Source organism: Pelecanus crispus, chromosome 5 (genome assembly GCF_030463565.1).
Source record: "Pelecanus crispus isolate bPelCri1 chromosome 5, bPelCri1.pri, whole genome shotgun sequence".
Classification (NCBI taxonomy): Eukaryota; Metazoa; Chordata; class Aves; order Pelecaniformes; family Pelecanidae; genus Pelecanus; species Pelecanus crispus.
In genome coordinates, this window is record NC_134647.1 from 73,800,371 (window position 1) to 73,821,763 (window position 21,393).

A 21,393-nucleotide genomic window follows, 5' to 3' on the forward strand; every position below is an offset into this window, starting at 1 on the left:
GTGAACAGTTTTCTGTTGTACGCTCTCTAGTTCTGGTAGACTCATTATCCGGTGGAACTTAAAAAACAGTTAACAGAGAGTTGCTCCAAGTACTGTAATTAAGGAGAGGATAAAGCAGTGTATTTTCAAACTGGATGGGTCTGCAGGGACCCGAATGGAAAGGATCCAAGACTTTCAATGAAGGTGTTTCATAAAACATGCAATACTTGTTACTCCAATTAAAATGAGTTTTATGCAAAAAATAATAAAAAAGTATTAAAGCTGAAGTGGTAATTACATTAAGAATGGTTTAATTTTAAAGTGTTACATCAGAACAGAAATAAGATTTAAAACATAATGTATTAACATTTCACGTGGAAAACACTGTGCTAAGTATCATTATAATCCAACCTTACAGTCCTCTTCCAACAGACCTCCTTTTGCATTAGCATCCTCAATAAGGACACAAATATCGGTACAGAAAGCTTTGGGTTAAACCCAGAATCCACATTGGGATGGTGGCAGTAAAGAAAGCGGTGCACACAGTATTATAGTCAGGAATGTAGTAATTCCCAAATGGAAAAGGGATACGTAAATTCTTCAGGCTCCTCCAGCATCTTATTCCGAACAGGGCTTTAAGAAAGTGGGCAAAACCTTAAAAATGAACGCGCACAGCATCCTTGCTAGGGGGGATGTTCTCCCCAACCTGAGGCAGATGGTGTGCGTTTGTATGACGAGTGCAAAATATCCGTATGTAACTGCACAAAAATAAAACATTAGAAGTGCTGTGCTCCAACGAGTCCATTAAAGTGGCAGCTATCGTATTTCAAATTAATCCCTGCTTGATTCTCTCTGGAGTTTCAATGCAGAGTGCCCTAGACCAGGTTTTGGCCTATTTATTGCAGCACACGAGGTATAAAACATCACCCAGGATTCTGAGGCTTCCTGGCAAACAGCAGCAGCTACAGCACTGGGGAGAAAACCCGTGCACCCCTCCGGAGTTCTCCACCTCTGCTAGTCTTGGGGGCCAGCAAGCACTTGCAGGGAAGTGAAGCATGCTTGCTGCTTGTCTGTGCAGTGCTCGCCGTCGCTATCAGATCATTGGGGTGAATTCTATGTGTTTTGGGATGTAAATTTCCAAGTTTTCTTCTTGGTCATTCCCTATTTAAATGACCATTTCTATTTCTTCCATTGCAATACTAAAGGTTTTCTTTCTTGTTTCTCAAGATACGTAATTTTATGGTCTTAGGGTCTGTGTTAAAGACCAATATTGAAATCTGAAAAAAAGAGCGAGCCACATTTCAAAAGAGGTCTTGGAAATCCACAGCCAACCTCAGATCCAAAACTGGAACAATCCACCTGCTTCTCATCTCAGAAAAAACCCCACTGATCTCAAACTGAAGGACAAGAAAACTCCTTGGAAAAGCCAAGTTCTGCTATGCAGTGCACCACGCAAACAGCACATTATATATTTCCTGGAGGCACTCGGTAACAATTCAGGTTTACTTGCAATTTAAAATTTCAAACTGGGTAATCCACTCAGTTCTTATGACAAAGCACACAACAAAGTTTAATTTCAGAATGAATTTATATGTATCACAAGCAAATCACAGCATAAAGTATCTCCTCACAGCTTTTAGTGGAAGTACACGCTTCTAATTTGTCAGTCACAGTTTGGATTTGGGGTCCTCGTGGGGGGTGGGGGAAATCAAGTAACTCCAGCCATCTAGTAAATAGTTTAATCCTCTTTTGTGCCCACAGCAAGATTAAAGTCATAAGAGAACTCCAACATAAACAGTGCCTGTTAATTTGCAAAACAATTTAAAGCACTTTTGTCTAATCTCCCAGTTTGTATTTATTAACCACAGTGCCATGATTACTGATGTCTCCAGTATTAATAAAATAATGAAGAAAGTTCACTCATCAACAACAAAAACTCACGAAGGATATGGGAAAGAACAGCAGTTAACCTAAATTAATGTATCAATGCCAACAACTGCATTTTAAATATTTACTTTGAAAACTGTATAATCACCGTAATATAAACTACAGTACTGTTACGATAGCTTTAGTTTGTCATTTCCTTCTAAAGTATATAATCTATAAGGGCTTTTTAGACATGAAATTCTACATACTATTCTCTACTTTCAGTGTTATCTCTCAGCATTACACAACACTTTAAAGTGCTTTGAGCAGTTTAACAATTATTCATTAATCTTCCAACCTGTGACACAATTCATAACACACTACTTCTAATCAAAGGGAGCTTTCCCAGCACCTGGGACCCAGTGCAGTTTAATTCCCAGACAAGCCAGCACTCAGATGAATGATGCCGGCCTGGCAAACACAACGGGGACTGTACTAGGGGACTTCCAAACAGGCGTGTGATTTGCCACATCCAAAGCTAACACACACAGCTCTGTACTGGCAGCAGTAGCCACCCGTATCTATCTTCAAGAGACTGGCACAGCAGAGGTTTTACCTCTGGTGAGGTGCAAGGGCTGAGCTACCAGTGAGTTACATTACAGAATGCATGTATGCTTTAGGGTGGAGATGAAAAAAATCAAAATATGAAGTCATATTTAGAAAAAAAAACCCAACTACATCTATTTAAGGTATATTAAGCAAATTGGTTTTTATATTTTAATCAAATTCATAGTCTTACATGAAGCCACGATCATGGTTTTTCACAAAAGGGCACCTAAGTCCACAGCAAATATATGAATTACATTTGCAAGCACAAAGCTGCATGCTAACTGAAGCATGCAAAAATCGAAGATGAGCAGCTTAATGAAGTAGACTCGGTATTCAAAACTTGGCCACCGCTACTTTGAGAAGTAACCTTCTTTTTTAATGTATTTAACTAATTTAAACAAGAGGAGGATGATTAGCAAAAACAAGACTAAAGGCATTCAGTGCACAGTGCCATGCCACAAACGGAAAGATAAACTTCTTGAGGTCCTTACACTGGAGGGGGTCAGAAAATGACAAAAATATGCACTAGCGAGGCAGACCTCAGTGGAGAGGACCTCTAAAAATCATCAGATAGAAAAGCAACTCACTGGCTGCTACCGAAACTTTGGGTTAAGCAGATAGACACAGCAGCTGCAAAGAACCAAGGAGGTGAAAAGGGTGCGTAGAGGCTGCTAGAGAGACAAAGATATTCTGCATTCACAAAAATACAACTGTGTAAAGAGGGCCAAGCTATTCTCAGAGCACTACTTTTCCAAGCAGCATGCACCGCTCACTTTCCCCTGGGAAAAGATTATCTCAAGTCTTCTACGGTGCAGATCTTGTTCATACAAATGCAACGCCATGTTGCCAGCGGGAGCAGAACCAGACCCAACCTCTCAGCAAAGCAGACAAGGCAGTATGTGCATGCGTGGGCTCCGACCTGTTTCAGCCTGGGATGATTACTCCAAGTACCAGCCTCACCCAGCCCAACCTTCCTAAGGAGCACAGCACTCCCGCTTCCTCCTTGGAAATCTAACTTGGATTTCCCATAGTGTCTCTGGACTACAATGTAAGTCCATTCAAATGCTTTTAAATCAATATCCTCTGAGGCAGGTTTTTTCTTGGTCTCGTAAAATTAATTGCATGCCTTAGAACTTCCATTATGAAGTATAATTTTCATCATTCAAATTCAAACGACGCTGTTTCCGTTTATATGGAGATACCATGATGTTCATAAATTATTACGCTATTCCTTTCAAAGTAGTAGCGATGCTTCTAACCACACATTTTTTTCTGGATATCCCATGAGTATCTATTAATTTATTTCAAGGTGACAGTCTGTATTAACAACAGATGTTAGACAACATTAGATCTTATACTCAATGTGCCATATTGAGTATAAGATCTAATCAAATATCTCAAGAGCTACGTTTTAAGAAACTGTAATCCAAACAAATATTCCTTACTCACGCAGTTTTAAATTATAGTTACAGTGATTTAAAAAATGAGCAGTAAAAAAGTTCTCCTTTGCCCTGAGCTGTGTGCTACATTATACATGTGTGCAATACAGCTCCACGTTTTCTGGCTCCAGCTTGCACAGCTCAAAACAGCACTACATTTAAGAGGCAGGCATGAAAAAATGGATGGAGGGAGACGCAGGGCTGAGGCAAAAGGTGCCTGCACATTTATATGAGCAAGATCAAATACAGCTGTGTTTTTATTGCAAAACATTTTCATTTTCAGTGAGAAACCTGTGTATCACAGCTGGTGATAGATCGGTTTGTTCCCCACCACCCCCCAGTTTTTAAAGGCAATTGTTCTCTTCAGTAATTTTGCACTCATATGCCAGACAAATATTCTCACCCAAGTTTAGGTTGTATGTACTCTCTATGTGAGCAGAAAGAAAGGAAAAGGAAAAAGAACTATTCTGAAATATCAACCTAATACTTTTGGCTACTCTAGCTGCTATACAACCTCGAAAACAAATCATAAAACACGGACACAGCAGTAATACAGACACTTACTTAGTGGTTGCACATAATTACACCTACACCAGAAAGCCATTTCTGTTACGCTTGGTATGTCAAAGAACAAGGAGTCCCTGAGAGCAGATCCATTACTGCAAAGTTTTTGTAGGCAGCTGCCATTAAGAAAGAATGGCAGATTTATGGTATCATAAATATTCACTGTTCCCACATGACATTTGCATGATACTAGGTTCATCGGTTGCATGCTACATGGGGGTAAAAAAAGACCATCTTTCTGGAAAAATGAAGGAGTGTAGCTGAGTATACGCGTGCACACACACCACCACCACCCCCCCCAGACTACCACACGTAATATGTACAGTATCAGCATCTTTCCAGAAGGGTAACTCTTCAAAAAAGGTAAAACCACAGATGGTCTTATCTAGTGGCAAACCAGTTGCACCTTTCCTGCCTACCATCTCAACTAACCACAGGTTGCCGCCCTACTGATGTCATGTTGTCACTCAGTCCCCTCTAAGTACTACTCATCATCCGTCAGCCATGTATTTGTCTATGGTCTTTCGTGTTAAGCACTCCCTCCTGAAAATACACGATCGCTCACTAATTCACAGAGCCCCATCACTGGAGCGGGCTCCTCCAGAACAGCGAGCCAGAGGAGCCAGCTGTCAGCATGTGGGGAGGCGGGGGGGAGGAGAGAGCTGGCTTCGGCAGGGTGCCACACACCCGGCAAGAGAGCCAGGCACTACGGAAGTAATCGCTTGCGCAAAGCTGAATCACAACCTCATGCAAAGAATTTGCGCAGGGACAACGACAAGGGATGCCGTCTCGTCTGTCCAACAGTATAAACACAACTGCTCCATTACTGGAGTCTTCATTCATTTACCCCTTCCATTCATTCTTCAAATGGAAATGATTTCATCAAATTTCAACCCCCTGAATTATTTAGGAAAACAATTCTAGACAGAGCACTAGAGAGCAGCCTGCCAATATCTCTATCTCTGGCCATTCATCAGTCCTGTCAAGAGCTTGCGAGTTACATTGCCGTGCTCCTCACAGCATGCTATTGAAGGGTAAACAAAATATAATTAACTTAACACAAAAAAATCACCAATAACACCTCACTAAGTTTACACAGTTAAGTGGGATAAATGTGTGAATACATTTGGAGCTAACAGTGCCTTCACCCGAGGAAAAGTGTTCAGAAAGGTATCTGCTGCCACAGCACTGCAAAATACATCAAGCTAAGATTGATAACATTTATATTTTTTCATTATCGCTGTGAGCTGATTGGTAACAGCTACTTTTTATGCTGCATAAGCTCAGAAGAAATATAGTAGATAGAAGGAAAAACCTAGCAAAACTGTTACTGCTAATTTTACTACTCACTGAAATACCATTTAAATAAACACTGTCTATCAGAGAAGCTTTCATGTGTAAACAATAAAAAAGTAATGATTAATAAAAACTGTACAAGGTTATGTGAGAAATGAAAATGTTACAGAACACTGAACCAACACCAGAAAACGAAATTAAATCTTGCATCTTGGACAACCTACTATAACATACTTCAGTAATCTGCTTTATATAGAAAGGTCCTGATCCTGCATATATTTAGTAACAGGTAACACAAACTAAGCCAAGAATTTACTTTTACACTCAAATTACACATGTTCTTACACACACACAAACATTGTTTCTATGTCCAGCGCAATCAGTTTTAAGCAATAAAATAAGGAATAAAGACTAAATACTTTGCCCTTTGCCTAAGGAAAGCATTCCCTCCTTTCTCTCCACTCCACACACACATCCATGCCTGCACTTGGCTTTCTCATTGCCGGCATTATCATCCCAGGGACGCAACACAAGACACCAAACCTGTAAAGTGAAGAACTGATTTAACAGCCAGAATGGATGCTGACCCTCCAGTCCAGGCCTCATCTCACAAAACCCGCATGATCATATTGTACTTCTGGTTGGGCAGTTCCCGGTCACAGCTTTTGGCGAGAGAAGAGCTAAGGCAGAATCAGACTACTCTAAGGTACAAGTTAAGAGAAACTAAAAGCGGGTCTTGACAGAAGCATTCGGCAGCGGCAGGAAAAGTGATAAAGCAGAACACGCCTCATCCCTGTAACACAGCAAATCTCTGTCTTTTCACCAGTTTCTACTGCAGACAAAGCCAGAAAACTTCTGAACAAGTTGGGCACAATTTGGGGATGCCAAAGGCAGCTCCTTCATAGCCGAAAGAGGCATCTGCAGAAAAATTAGCTGAAAGGTAGGAAAGAGGCCCTTTCTCTGCATATAAAACCAAAAGTCTTACTAATCCATGACCACTTAGGAGCGTTGCTTACTTTCACATTTGCCAGTAAGTCTCATTCCAAATGCAAAGCTTGTTCCACCAAAGACTCCTCCTATGGAACAGCAAAACTGATCACCAAAATTAAAGCAACTCTGGAGTTGTACTTCTTCTGTTAAATACTGTATTTACTAAAAGAAAAAGTGATTTAATTTACCATTAAAAGGTTTTGCTAAATCAATTTTCCTTTAATTAGGGAAGTCCTAAAACTTGTTTTAGATCAAGCATAATTTTTAAACTATTACCCTAGCACTTTATAGGCTGTTATGATATAGACAAGCCTTATTTTTTTTTTAATTCAATAAAGATTAACAAAAAAATGTAGCAGTAGCTCTTCATTCCATTATATTTTCAGCTTTTAATTTACATTAAAAGACAATGAATAAAGTTATTAAGTAACTTTTTTATGTAGACTTTTACTGCTACTGTTTACTATAATAATAATAATAATGAAGATGATCGTCTCTACAACCCCAAAATTCTACTGCTAGGAATTATGCTTCCTCACTAAGGTTTTTGTAGCTTAATTGTCTTCATGTAATATTGATATTTGGTACTTGGATGTAATTAAGCATAGGGGAACCATTCTTAGAATACTATTCCAATCCATTAGGCAAATTTTCTCACTATGATATGAAAATTTTCATCTACTTAATTAGCACACCTACTTCTTCCAAGCCTAAGTGCACCTAAACTATGTTTTATGATGGCCCAAGGAAAAAAAAAAAAAAGAAACCACAACACATCAATTATGCCTCCACTCAATTGTACAACTATTTAAAAATGTGTGAATAGTTAAGACAAAATTGAAAAATTACCATAATAGGCTTTTGACACTTCCCCGCTTAAGCAAAAATTAATTCTAACTCCCTGTTTTTATGCAAAGCCTTTATAATTTCTCTAATCTTGAGTTCCCAGGAGAGAGAACACAATACTTTCAAGTACAAGAGTGTGAGGCTTGGCATCTTCTCTTTTTAGTTATGCAGTTTATTTGATGGAAGTCTAAACTGCTAAGCCTCCCTTTGTGCTTAATATAAGCCATCCTCAGTGGAAATACAAGTTAATTTAAGTAAAATGAAGTTTTAGGAAGAATGCATTCTCTTGCACAGAAAGCTTCACTAAAGCAAAGCTTTTTTAAATGCAGCATCTGTTTCCTGAATTGCTCTAGAACCTGTAATAAACTAAAAAGAAGCAAAATTTTTAAAAGGCATTTTTACATGCGAAACATCAGAAACATAAAAAGTCTAATGGAGTAACTGATTTATCATTTTACTGTACGTTTTTCAGTTTCATCTTGCATTGTGCATGAATACACTCCACCAGTGTAATGAATTAGCATGTTCTAAGCATAAGACATTAAGCATCTTCTGTTTTATTAATGGTGACTATTATTAAAACCTATTACTTATGTTACAAAAGTAAATCAGCTATATTGTTGGTATCCACTTCCATACAGAGTAAGGTATGTGGATCACATACTAAATTCACAGAGTTATTTCATACATTTCTTTGCTCTCAACCACAGTTGAAATATTTGTACATCAGATACCATGTGTATTATGATGCCTACAAACCTATTAAGGTCACAGAAAGCTTGTGCATATATTTAGTCTATTCCCGCGAGAGGCAGAGGTATATTATTTGCATACCATTATGCACTGAAAACCTATTCAGTTATCCCCACTGGAGACAACTCACCACGGTGACCTAAATAGTATTCACTTTTCCAATATTTGAAGGAACAGCAAGTAAATGGGACCCAGTACAGACAAATCCAGAAAGACTCAGAACGTCTAAGAATCCAGGTTTATAAATGACAAATGCAAATGAATGCACACCAGTGTATCACAAAAAATCTCACAGAAGCAAAGAATGATGAAAGAAGTGAATTATATGCTTAATAGAGGACTACAATGTTGAGAGTGAAAATGGCTGGAGAGATAATTTTAGCAAAAAAGCTCGGACATTAGCCAAGCTTATTATGACCACAAAGGAGAGCAAAGAGTCTCAAATCACAGAACTCACTTAAAAATAACCTCCTTACATCTGCAGCAACAGCAGCAGTTCTAACATAAGCTGCCCAAAACAAAGCGAGATAGCTATTGATATTTTATCTATAGCACTGTGCAACAATTCACATGACGTTAGCAATTGAGACCCCTGGGACATGTACATATTGCTTCTTCAGTAACAGCTGTAATATCGTGCATACTTCCTGTAATCATGTACATGTAATAACATGCCATAATTGTCCGCCTCATTTATATTCCCCCATAATTACAATATTTTGATTAAACACCTACCAGCCTCTACTCACTCCCTTCTTCTAGTCATCCTTCCTGATTTCAATATAGCCACAAAGAAGGGAGAATATAAATCAAGTATCTATGTACTCTGTGCAGAAATTCAGAAGAGATTAACGTAACAGTCCTTTATGGCCTTAGTCTACAAATCAGAATCTCTCACTGTTAACCTTATTTTGCTTTTTGCCAACATGCTATGTCAAGTTTACTTTAAGCTGTAAGCATTTTTGAACCTCTTTCTGTAAAGCTCTGAGCATAGCTACAGCACAAGAGAAACAGTAACCACAGTCTTAAAATCAGTTGTGAGCAGGTTGTAAAGCACAACAAAAGGGGTTCGTAGCACAATCAAGTCCAAAGCCAAAATAAAGACATAGCAAGATCAATAGTGCAAATTGAAAGGTTTGTGTGTGTATAGGATCATCAAAGATATGACTGACTCAGCTGAAAAAAAGCACAAGTCATTTTTTTAATATAAGAAATGTAATAATTTTTAGAGTTCATGGTTATACAGCTACTACCAACCCTTCAAATGCAGTTATTTGAAGTTCAGATGAGTAAACCACAAAGATCTACAGCACTCTATAAAGCCTGACATGCTACAGTCACTTCCTGAACCTCTTCCTTCATTTTACATCTTAGATAGTGCTTATTAAAAAGAAACTATTACAGGAATTACCTCTTAAAGGAGCTGCAAATCCAATGTGGCACCTCTAACAATTATAGCTACTATAAAGCTGGGGTATCTTTTAATATATTTTTAATAGTACGTCTGACAATTCTATATGGTGGTGGGTATGAAACTGATGTCTTATAATCTATGAAATGGATGACACTACATTCACATATAATGCCTCATATTACTAGTATTCTCAAGGGCAAACTGAACACTCCCATGCTATGCACAAAAGCCTTAAATTTATTTCCTCTTCAACTTTCCAGAGTTAACAATTATTTGCACTCTCTATCACCTGCTCATGAGAAGTATAAACAAAACGTTGCAGGGAATATACATACACTTTATCATTTTTGGCTGATACTACCTATTCTGGTTGGCTTTAGAAATTCTGTAGTCACATATCCAGCCAGGCTGACAAACGCCTTTTTTTTTTTTTTTTTTTTTTTTTTTAGCAGTAGTTTTCAGCTCACTGCTGTGCTTAATGAGCACAGGACTCTAACAGGAGTGAGGGAGAGAGGAGTGTGGCCACTTGAGGGGCAGCCCCTAGTTAAATTACTCCAAGCTGCCTGTCAAACTGATCTCCCATTCTGTGCCAAAGAAGAATGAAGATACAATGCCAATCTTGAAATGGTTTTCATAGGTCAGAGAAAGAGAAAAAAGACATGACCTCAGAAAACTGAACAGTTCGGTGCTATACTTCTTTGTCCAAACTGCAGGATCTGTACAGCCCAAAATGGTCATTTTGAAAACACTGCATCAGTTGCATCCATTTCTGCTATTGCATCTCCCTGAAGAGCTGACTATCTGAGGGAGAGTGTGGTCTAGGGGTTACCGTCACCTTGCTGGGTGCCACTTCTGTGAAGAAGTGATAAATTCACATTCAAAGACATGACAGCAGAGACCGGACCCTACTGGCGCCCAGACAAGCTAATAACGTACATGTACATCAAACAGAACATTCTGATAGCTGCTCAACTAACTGTTCTTAACAGAGCTGTGTAATAGGAAAAAAAAGAGATAATTCTTTTGTTGGTTTGAAAATATACTTTGGTTTCATTCTGGAAGGAGGTAAAGTTACATGTTTTAATCCACAAACAGGGAAGAAAGGATGGACCATGCGTGCAACATTTCTGGCAAGAAAAAGCTACCGTCCTCCATCTACAATATCTTTGGGTAGCTGGAACAGGCCACAGCAAAGTTTCTGCTTCTTGGCTTACAGAAAATGTTCAGTGTGGCATTTCTAGTAGGAAACAGTTAAAAACAAGAGCCCTACAACTGACAGCTCAGGTTCCTCATGCAAGCTACCTTTCAATGCATTTAGTTATTCAATCCATTGTATTCAGCTATAATTGGAATAATTTAATACTACATTCAGTTCCCCTGTAATGCTTGGTCAGCAACAAAAACCACTCATGCTTCTTTTCTGGCTCTGCCAAGCAGTGTTGTGTGCAGACAAAAGAAGAGTTCCCCATGCATAAGTATCTTGGTAGTCTATCCTTACAAAAATGAAGTTCCTCATAATCACTGCTAAATTTTTAAGATTTGGGAGGCAACATTTGAAAGAAAAATAATTCTAAGATACTTATCTTTATTGCCTTGAAGACTAAGAGAAGAACGTCCATCTAATACTTCAACTTAACACAGAGAAAAAGAAGCAGAACCTTCTCTGTGGTTGAGAAACAGTAAAATAATGATCCTGGATAGGCAGAGAGTGATCACCCATAACAGCCCTTTAATGGGAAGATGGAAGAAAAGAGACTGCTTTACTAGGTCTCTGTTTCCAGAGGGTTTCTCTCATGCTCAGATGAAAAACATAACAAAACAAAAGCAGCTGCACCTTGTCTGTAAAAACAGATCATCACTAATTTATGCTAAAACCACATCATTGTCTTCTATGATCAGAAAGCACTGATGAGAAAAACAACAGCAAATAAAAGAAATAGTTTAAATCTTTTACAAAAATATTTTATGCTACACTCAGAAATACGCTCTATTTGAGGAATATTCAGCAAAGTCAAGACTTTGCTTATGAGATTTCATTAGGCTAACGTGCTACTTAATTTCTGACTAAGAAAAAGAAGAGAGACAACCTTATCGTTTGTGTGGACTACCAGCTTACATATGCAGGTGCTGAATACCATCACTGTCTCTGCAGTAGATGAAAAAATGCCTGAAAATGTTTCTGGTTTAATGTTTTCCCAGTAGAACATCTGTACAAGCTACAATCAAGTCAAGAATATGTTTGGTGATTTCTTGGAGTCAGAGAAACAGGGGAGTATTCCATTCTTCATTTACTATTTTGTAGAAAACAGTACTATCAAAATAATTAAGCAGTCATGCTCTAGATATAAAGCTACACATTGCATACATTACATGACTCATATATACAGCAAGACTCTGCTACTCACAATTTTTTTAATCAACCTTAATATTATAAGAAATATTAGGGAGTGAACTTCAAAGCAACTATATGCACCAAGTAGCACACAGTGTTGGCAGGAGTATCTGTGCTGCTCTATGACATACTATATTTGGTTTGGTGGTTGGCAAAACTGTGCGGTAATAGCTTTTCACAGAAAGTTTGTTCTGCTCCTTTTGAGCACAGAGTTTTCTAGTAGGTAGCATTCAATTTAAAGGGAGCCAAAAGAATTTAAATAATCTCTAAGTTATGCAACAGTGAAAGAAATTAAATCCACATACTGTATATGATTTAGGGAAAGAAGCAAGTTCTTATTTACTGGATAACATCCAGTCATGATTCCACTTGAGACCAATTCCATTAGAGTTGTAAAATGCAGGCAAACCACCTCTAGGTTACACAATTCACAAACATATGTTTAATACAGAAAAGGAATTGAAAAAAAATCTTACTAAACCACATTAATTCCTAACTGCTATACACCCCAAGCGCCCTAGATGAAGAAAGACTGGTTCAGCAAAAGCTGTACAGCACACCTGGGTTTAGTTCTGCACATGAGTATAGTCAGAACACCTGAGCCCCAAAAAGAACTTCAGGTCAGCTGGTGAGGAAGAAGATGTTGACAGATTTCCATGACATACATCAGAAACAGCTTTTCTCACCTCCAGTCTGGAGCAGACATGAACACTGCCAGAACAGGCTGCTGTTCTCCATATACTCCAAAGTGGCACAAGAAGTGGCAGTGGTAAGTGGACAACACTGTCTTCAGTATGTTGCTCAGAACTGCAAAAGTAAAACCTGACCAGGCAGGTGTCCTAGTGCGAGGTGATGTGCCACAAGGCTTTTTGCTGGGTAGCCATGTAATGTATTTTGTTAAAATAAAATCGAATTCTAAAGTGAGATCACTTTCTAATCTTTGATATGAGAAATTCAATTTTCAATCAACCTGAAAAAATTCAGTTCTGACAAAGAAAAGTGTTCCTGAAAGACCTGTGTCTGTGCTAACAGGTGTGGCAAAATTTGGACCTTTTGGTGAAAGGTCGTATTTTATCTCTGACATCATCCAGCTGAATACTATGACCAGAGTTTTAAAAAGCAAGCTAATGCTTAAAGTCGTTTTCAAACACAGCTACAAGAATGGATTTTCAGAAAATGGTTAAACAGCTGTGTCTAAAACTTTACACATCCAACCTGACACATCTAAGTACCACAAGTTGCTTTTGAACCTCTTAGCTTGTGAAGACACAGTAAAATGCAAGTGTCACTTATCAAAGTACTTTAAAACTTTTAATAAATTATTATCCATAAACCAAAATTACCATCTGCATAAAAAAATTCAAAATCTGTGCTACCACTGTGCTACTAAACACCTTGCATACTTGACCAGAGTTCTGAACACCGCTAATGGTTTTCACAAAACAGACAGGAACCAAGACTCCACTGTCAGGCCAGACACAGACGGAGTGCGAGAGGCCCCGCTTGAAAGGTAACAACTGCTGTGGGGCAGCTACGAGGTGAGGGGCAGGGCACCAGCATGATCCCTGAATTGTAAAAGTTATGCTTTCAAGACTCTGTCAGCACGTGATGGGTTAATTTTCATGTTGAGCATTTCACAAAGATCGTAAGCCACATAAAACCACTTTAATTTAATGTTTGTGAAAACATTTAAGTCTGAGAGCTAAAATTGTTGTGTTATAGATAATCAAAAAATACTTCAAAAAAATCTATACAACATGGTGTGTTCTATTTTCTTAATACTGTTTCAACAATTTCTGCCAAATGCTGCTAAAGAAAACCTCTCTCAATTAAATCAGCATGAAACGGGAATAACATCAACAAATGCAATAAACTAACACCCCTCTACAGTGTGAGAATGAAGTCCCAAGAATGAATAAAAACTAATCTTCAAAGCAAAAGGATTTTTTTTGGGGGGGGGGGGAGCAGGGGGAGGGGGAACACGGCAAATTCATTACAGAAGCACAGAAATTATGGAAACAAAGACCTTCTGGCAAGACTTAATACAGAACTGCAACTCTACAGTCATCTTTGATGACCATCAGCCTGTCCATCTATAACTCTGGGGAATCTGCTCCCATCTTCTTTCTTAAATTTCTTATTTAAATTTCCCTTATTGTGGATTGCAGTCAATACCCTTAAAGTGGACTGGATGTGGCGACTCCCTAACATTCTCCGAGTCTAAACTCAGCAAAGCTAATGGTGCTCCTATGAGTTGCTCAACCGGAATCTGGAATAGAGAGACATTTACCCAACAGGGTTAGCACAATATCTCAGTAATCTGACATTACAGAAGGCATTTTCCACTAAGGCTTTTACAGAGAGGCTACAGAAACACACTGGTTAAAAACTCTACAAAACAAACAAACTTAACACATATCTCAAAAGGAAACTCAATCTAATTTAATGAGAAGTTATATCTATCATTCTCCCCATGCATTCCCCTACACGAGAAAACACCTAGGAACTCTTATTTTTAAGTAAATGTGCAACTGTAAGCCATGTCAAATTTTACGTAAATTGTGCAATTGCCACTATGGGCTGGAAGTTAGTTTCCTGAAATACCATCCTGTTTCAACAGCACGTTAATTGATCTGCTTAATATTTTACAATGGACTAAAACAAGTATGCAAGTTGATTGTGGTCTGAATTTGCTGTTTCATTTTGTTTTCAATTATAACAACATGAGGAGACGTGGCATTTATCCACTGAAACGTGCCTTTCATCAATAAAACATTCTTCCATCACTAAGACACTGTAACAGTTTAAGTCTCCTCAATATCCTTAAATCCCAATTAGGCAAAAGATATTAACACATAGTGACATTCAGAGCATGAGCACTGGCACTGAAGTTAGGTACTTTTATTAAAATACCTTGCTGAATTGGAAGGCCAGTAATGAATATCCTTTATGATAAATGAAAACAATCTTCTCAAATGCAGTTTATCCTGTTTTCACCAGACCTGTTTCTACTAAAGACAACTGCAGAATTAGAGTCCCCTCTCCTTTTTCTCTCTCTTTTTTTTTTTTTTTTTTGGGGGGGGGGGGGGCCTTACTATTCATAAAATTCTAAGTAGCAACATTGTATGCATGGCCGTACATAAAGAACCTCATTAAAAAGGCTGTCTTATGTGGGTATTCCTCTGAAAGGTTAACTTTTGCCATTTTAGATGTTTATACTAATGACTGCATTCCTTTACCAAGCACTAGTGGTTTTGTTATTTCAGTTAAAAGCACACATTTTTCCTTTTTGTTTTTGAAAATGGAGAAAGCTACTTTATTTACAAATGTCTGATTTTGGTTTGTGTCTAAAAACTAGTGGCTTATATGTTAGTATTTGTTTTCATTCTGCTATTTATTTACATTTCTTCACATTTTGTCTTTTTAGTTAACCATGGCCTAATGCATTAAATATAACACATTTCTGAGAATCGGTTTTGGTTTTATACTGCTATATAATATAAATAATTATTAGTGCCATAAAGTTTCAGATCAATGCCAAAGTCAGATTCTGTGTGTCCTTCCGTTAAATAGCTTAGGATGTACCGAGTCTGAAATTTTCTTGTAGAATAACCAGATTAGAAATCAAAAGGTACTTTCTGTTCATTAGTATAACATTTTTTAAAATACCAGAGATGAAGTACTGAAGAAAATGTTAGAAATCACATGTAAATGCCCAAGAAAAACATGCAGACTTTTAGGGGTGTTCAGGAGAATAAATTTATAGTGAAGTTTGGATAGAATTAGTGGTCATGTTGGCTACTAACTATAATTAAAATGTACTTTGGCATTATACTGATTTAGGATACCTTTCTATCATTGTGAAGTTTTAATCTATATTTATACTATAAATATACATTACTGATGCCTTTATTTCTGCCTAGAGGTAAACAAAACATGGGTTAACATGAAAGAAATCTTACATGTGACATAGAAACAACAATAAAGAAACAACCCATACTAAACACAGTGATTACCCATTTGGATAAAGCATCATAACACCACACATAATAATAACTGGTTTTACTCATGTTAATTGTTTTCCTTATAATTTCTTTCTGTTTTCTTAAAGTAAAAAATACTTGTTCATATAAACTTAACATGGGCCTTGCACTACATGTCCCAATTGTCACAGGTTCCTTAGAAACAATACATTATAATCTTTGCAGTGCTAATTCACCAGGTCACTGGTGCAGAGTATGCTTACAGCTCCTCGAGGCTCGAAAAGGGCATTCACAATCATACAAAACCAGGGCATGATGCCTGACTCCCTGACATCATAGCTAAACAATGGTCATTTTATTCCGTTTCTCTACATCAAAGACATCTGCAGTTCTGTTGGGTCTGTTTTGCTGCCTTGTGTGGACCACAGCTCTATACTACCGGCAAATTTGTTACAGAAAACAGATAAGAGTACATTAAAAAACAGATTTTTGCCTTTCCACAGTACAATAGAGTATTGCACTGTAACACAGAGTAGCCAAATGAACCCTCTGTGGTTATTACCTACCTAATGTTGTAAAAATATTACTATGACATTTCGTCCGGTCAACCATCTTAAAGGTTAATTCTGTTTCCTATTTGAGATTTTCCTCTAGGTGAGCCATTCCGTGCAGTTTCTATTTACTGATTCCAAACAACCCCCAAACTGTTTCATTGCTCACTCTCACTGTTAAGAACATATTGACTGGCTGCCTGCTCTGCTGTTTAATTCATTTATGCTGAGAGTCAGGCATGAAGACAGAATTTTAAATGTGACATTTGCAGGCTGTTGGGTCATTTGAAGCTCTGACAACACCAGGGAGTTCCTGACATACAAACTGGTCCTGATTTCCAATCTTCCATGTTCTGAACACATCAGAGAGTTGTCCTGGAGGTGCAGATTTCAGCCAAAAGTTTTAAAATCCCTTGTGTTTATATCTCGCAGAAGAGACCTGTACACTTCAAAGTTTTAAAATAAAGCTTACGTTTCCTTTAAGGTAAAGTCAGCACTGCCTGCAGCGTAGGACTCAACTGCTTAAAAACACTGATTGACAAAGGTATTTGAAAAGATCTACAGTAATAATTAACACTAATAGGATTTTATAAGCAGCTTTGATATTTAGTGGACTTTTATGTGTTCCTGTTGATCTTTAAAACTTCAAAACCAGCTCAGCCTGAAACCACACCTTTATCTCACATTGTCTATCTGGCTATTGCTACCCTGACCAACACCAAGTCCCAGTTTTCAGCTTGGAAGTTTTCCTTATCCCAAGGCAGTGAATGGACTGTACCATTTTGTCTCCCATGATGAACTGTCATTATTTTCCCCAACTTTCAGGTCAATTTTTCAGAGTATACCTGATTACCTGAAAGATTCCGTACTACCAAGGTACCATGAGGAAAACAGTAATCTGACCTATTCAGTCCTGACTTAGGAAAACTATAGTTACCTGTCCCTGAAGCAGGACTCACATCTACAAGTCAAAATAATTTTTTTTTTTTTTTGAGAAAATTCCAAACGACTGCAACAGAGCAGGTCTTTTTGCTTTCTTTAATGCATCACCAAGAAGAGAGATGCTAAGTCTCCATATCATGTTTTACAGTATATCACAAGTTTTATTTATGTTATTTGGCCATGAGCATTTCCACAAAATAGGCAGAGCCCACTGTGGCTAACAGCAAAGAATGAGAAGATAGGTGAATGCAGGCTGGCCATCTAATCTACCAGCAGGACAGACTGAGAATCAGACCTTGAACTTTGAGAAAAGAGCAAGAAAGGAGTATAGAATCTTCTGCACAGAAAAGATCTCTTCCTCCTCCTTGCCATAAATTGGAAAAAAGGTCGGGGCGGGGGGGGTGACGACATGCTATAATAAAAACTGTAGCCTGCTATTCAATCCCAGCTCACATGTCCACATGTGCTGGTTTTGGCTGGGGTAGTTAATTTTCTTCATAGTAGCTAATATGGGGTTATGGTTTGGATTTGTGCTGAAAACAGTGTTGATAATAGGGGGATCTGTTTTAGTTACTGCTGAGCAGTGCTTACACAGAGTGAAGGCCTTTTCTGCTCCTCACCCCACCCCACCAGCAAGTAGGCTGGGGGTGCACAAGAAGTTGGGAGGGGACACAGCTGGGGCAGCTGACCCCAACTGACCCAAGGGATATTCTGTACCATATGACAACATGCTCAGCATATGTAAAGCTGTGGGAAGAAGAAGGAAAGGGGGCACATTCAGAGTGATGGCGCTTGTCTTCCCAAGTAACTGTTATGCATGATGGAGCCCTGCTTTCCTGGAGATGGCTGAACACCTGCCTGCCAATGGGAAGTAGGGAATGAATTCCTTGTTTTGCTTTGCTTGAGTGCATAGCTTTTGCTTTACTGATGAAACTGTCTTTCTCTCAACCCACGAGTTTTCTCACTTTTACCCTTCCGATTCTCCCCCTCAATTCCAGTGGGGGGGAGTGAGCGAGCGGCTGTGTGATGCTTAGTTGCCAGCTGGGGTTAAACCATGACACCACATCATCCCTCATTTGTTTACCTAAATCGATAGAAAAGTATTGATTTTAAATGAAGACACGGTTAGAAGGCACAATCTAGGCAAAAATCTCAATCTGTTTTTTTATTGTGCAAAACAAAAAGCAAACAAAAATAGAGTGCTAATTCAGAACTGTATTTGAAGGGGAGATTGTTTTCCCTACCCAACTCGTCATGACAATTATTGCACAATAATGATTCTATACTTTGGCTGCTTTTTCACAAAGGGGAACACAATTTAGGTCACGATGCAAAGTCAAAGAAATTAATGGATTTTTTTTTCTTTTGTATCAGTAGACACACAACAATTTTAACAGCAACCTCTGAAGTGTCAACTGTGTCATACAGCAAGCATCTTTTTATTGCCATGTTCAGAGTAAGACTTTAATAGTTGTCATCTGAACAAGAGTATGCTGTTTTTACATACTTCCAGAGTGAGGGCATTGATTCTCTATGACCTAGAAAAGCAGATTTTATTACAGATGTTGTTTATTCTCAAAGAAAACCCTTAAAATAGAAAGACATACCTGGTGTATTATCTGAGCTACAGGAAGTTGTTCAGCATATTTTAGTGGTTCCGTTGCCAGCTCATCCTTTGGAAGCCTGGGAAGAAAAGAAGTTCTCATTTATCAGTACAGTGTTTACTGAATTACTGAAATTTAAGAGTTTCAGGTACATTACTTTTAAATGTGTGGTATCTGGGAGATTATTTTGTTTAAGAAGAAGAAAAAGTGCATGTTAAGACCTTAACTGAATATATTTCTTACGAAGTTGAGTGAAAGAATGAATTTATAGTAAACAGAAATGTATATAACATTGTGAATTTTTTCCCTGACCAAAACATAAACCACAAGTTTAGCAGCAGACACCTAAGAAAACCTTTAAATTTAGTTTTAGACAAAGTGCTGGTGAAAGCTGGATTGAAATCCCCACAGGAAAAAAGCCTTACGCGTTTATAGAGCGGATTCAGCACTGGTAACAATACAAGCTTCTTAACTCAATCCTGCCAACATAATTCAAATATGACCATCTCAAAAGGCAGGAGGGATTATTCACCGTTTCCCATTTTTGCTGCAAGTGCACATCAGTGCTCAGATGTGGTAGAAGTTCAACACCACAAACAGATGTGCATTTGCTGGCACAGTAGTGTGTACTACTGGTTTCAAATAAGCCAGAGAACCAGCATGAACAAAAAGAGTAGAATACTTCAAAGAAAATGCATCATATCCCTTTAAGCTTCGAATAAACTGTAGTTGCAACTGAAAATTCAGAATCCATAAGCAGTCTCTTAAAAGATTATTTAAATGATAGTAAATTAATATGAAAGCATTGTTTTAAACCCTTCAACCCCACTGCTTTCTTCTACTGGAACTGCACAGCATGTGCTACATTTTTCAAAGTATCATTCATGGTTTTCATCAGTCATTGCTCAATCTTTCTGAAGAGTTCTGAATATAGGATTTTGAGTAATATGACAAGAAATGAAGGGGGGAAAAAAAGATCCCTACAAAAACAAGGCCTTCCTACAAAGTTAAAGCAGAGTTACTTTCAGACAAAAACTGTGGCCAAGACATTGTTTTCCAGGTTCAAATTACTACCTTAGACCCAGTCTAGTGAAAAATGATACATACTTGCTGGGTTAATTTACCTGCAGACTGGCTGTCAGGTAAGAGCCAGAAACTACAGACTTAGACTCTGCACTAGGATATGAACAGGTTGTGGTAAAAGAGAGGACAATAAATGCACATCTCTTCCCTTTTCCATTTCTGAATTTATGTTGTGGTTTGGAATGCTTTTAAGCTCCAAATAAGAGCCTGAATACCCAGAAATCTGTAATGAACAGAGTATGAGGATGTATGAAAGTCTTACTGTATAAGAAATTTAAAAGCAGGGAATGAAGGAAACATGGCAATATTTCAAAGATCATGGCGACAGCCTGTCTAGAACTGCCTAATGTGCTTAAGAAAAATTAAGTAAGCAAGCTCCGAACTACTGAACCTGGTCTACTGAAACAGCTCATTTACTTAAGAGGTTTTGGACTATTATGGCAATGATGAACTTGTACTCACAACATGAAATACACTGCTGTTGTAGTCCAACACAACCATCAGAGCTTAGAGTGGGCACCACAACTCCACTGCGGTGTGCAGAAGGAACCTTTCCACTCATTTCCTTTCTACTTTCTATCATTTGCGGAGTCCTGACTGGCAAACATACCACTGCCTATTTTGCTACCCACAGTCAGCGTGAATTTGAGATGACTTCTGTTCTACTGGGAGCCTGTTAGCTGACACAATACCTTGATTTATGGATACCAGCTACATAAACCCATTTCTTAGCCATAGTTCTAGATATGAAACCACTGTACATAGAACAAAATATTCATCAATATCTTGAACACTTATCTCTACAGCCTTTACAGGGACACTGCAAGTCTGGGGAAAAAAAAAAAACCAAACCAGTATCTCAAAACCCAAAACTAAATACTTGAAGCTGCAAGTAACAGCTGCAATTACTATAAAGTTTGACTGTTCTATCAATGACTTTGTACATTGGGCAATGTTTTCTGTCCAGACAGAGACAGCACTCCCTTGCATAGTCAAACACCCTCCTTGTCGACTGCAGAAAAAAATGCCTTTCTTCAAATGTCAAAGGATTAAAAAGAGAAAAATTATCAAGATAATTTTGA

The 21,393-nt window shown here is 38.1% G+C and overlaps 1 protein-coding gene across 1 annotated transcript in view; it reads right to left on the bottom strand.

The window, feature by feature from the left end:
* PIGK (phosphatidylinositol glycan anchor biosynthesis class K) overlaps positions 1–21,393 on the bottom strand; it is a 71,230-nt gene that overhangs the window by 4,096 nt on the left and 45,741 nt on the right. The window contains exon 10 of the mRNA XM_075711029.1: positions 19,232–19,307. Within this exon, the coding sequence (XP_075567144.1) occupies positions 19,232–19,307 (76 nt within the window). The remainder of the gene's footprint in view (positions 1–19,231; positions 19,308–21,393) is intronic.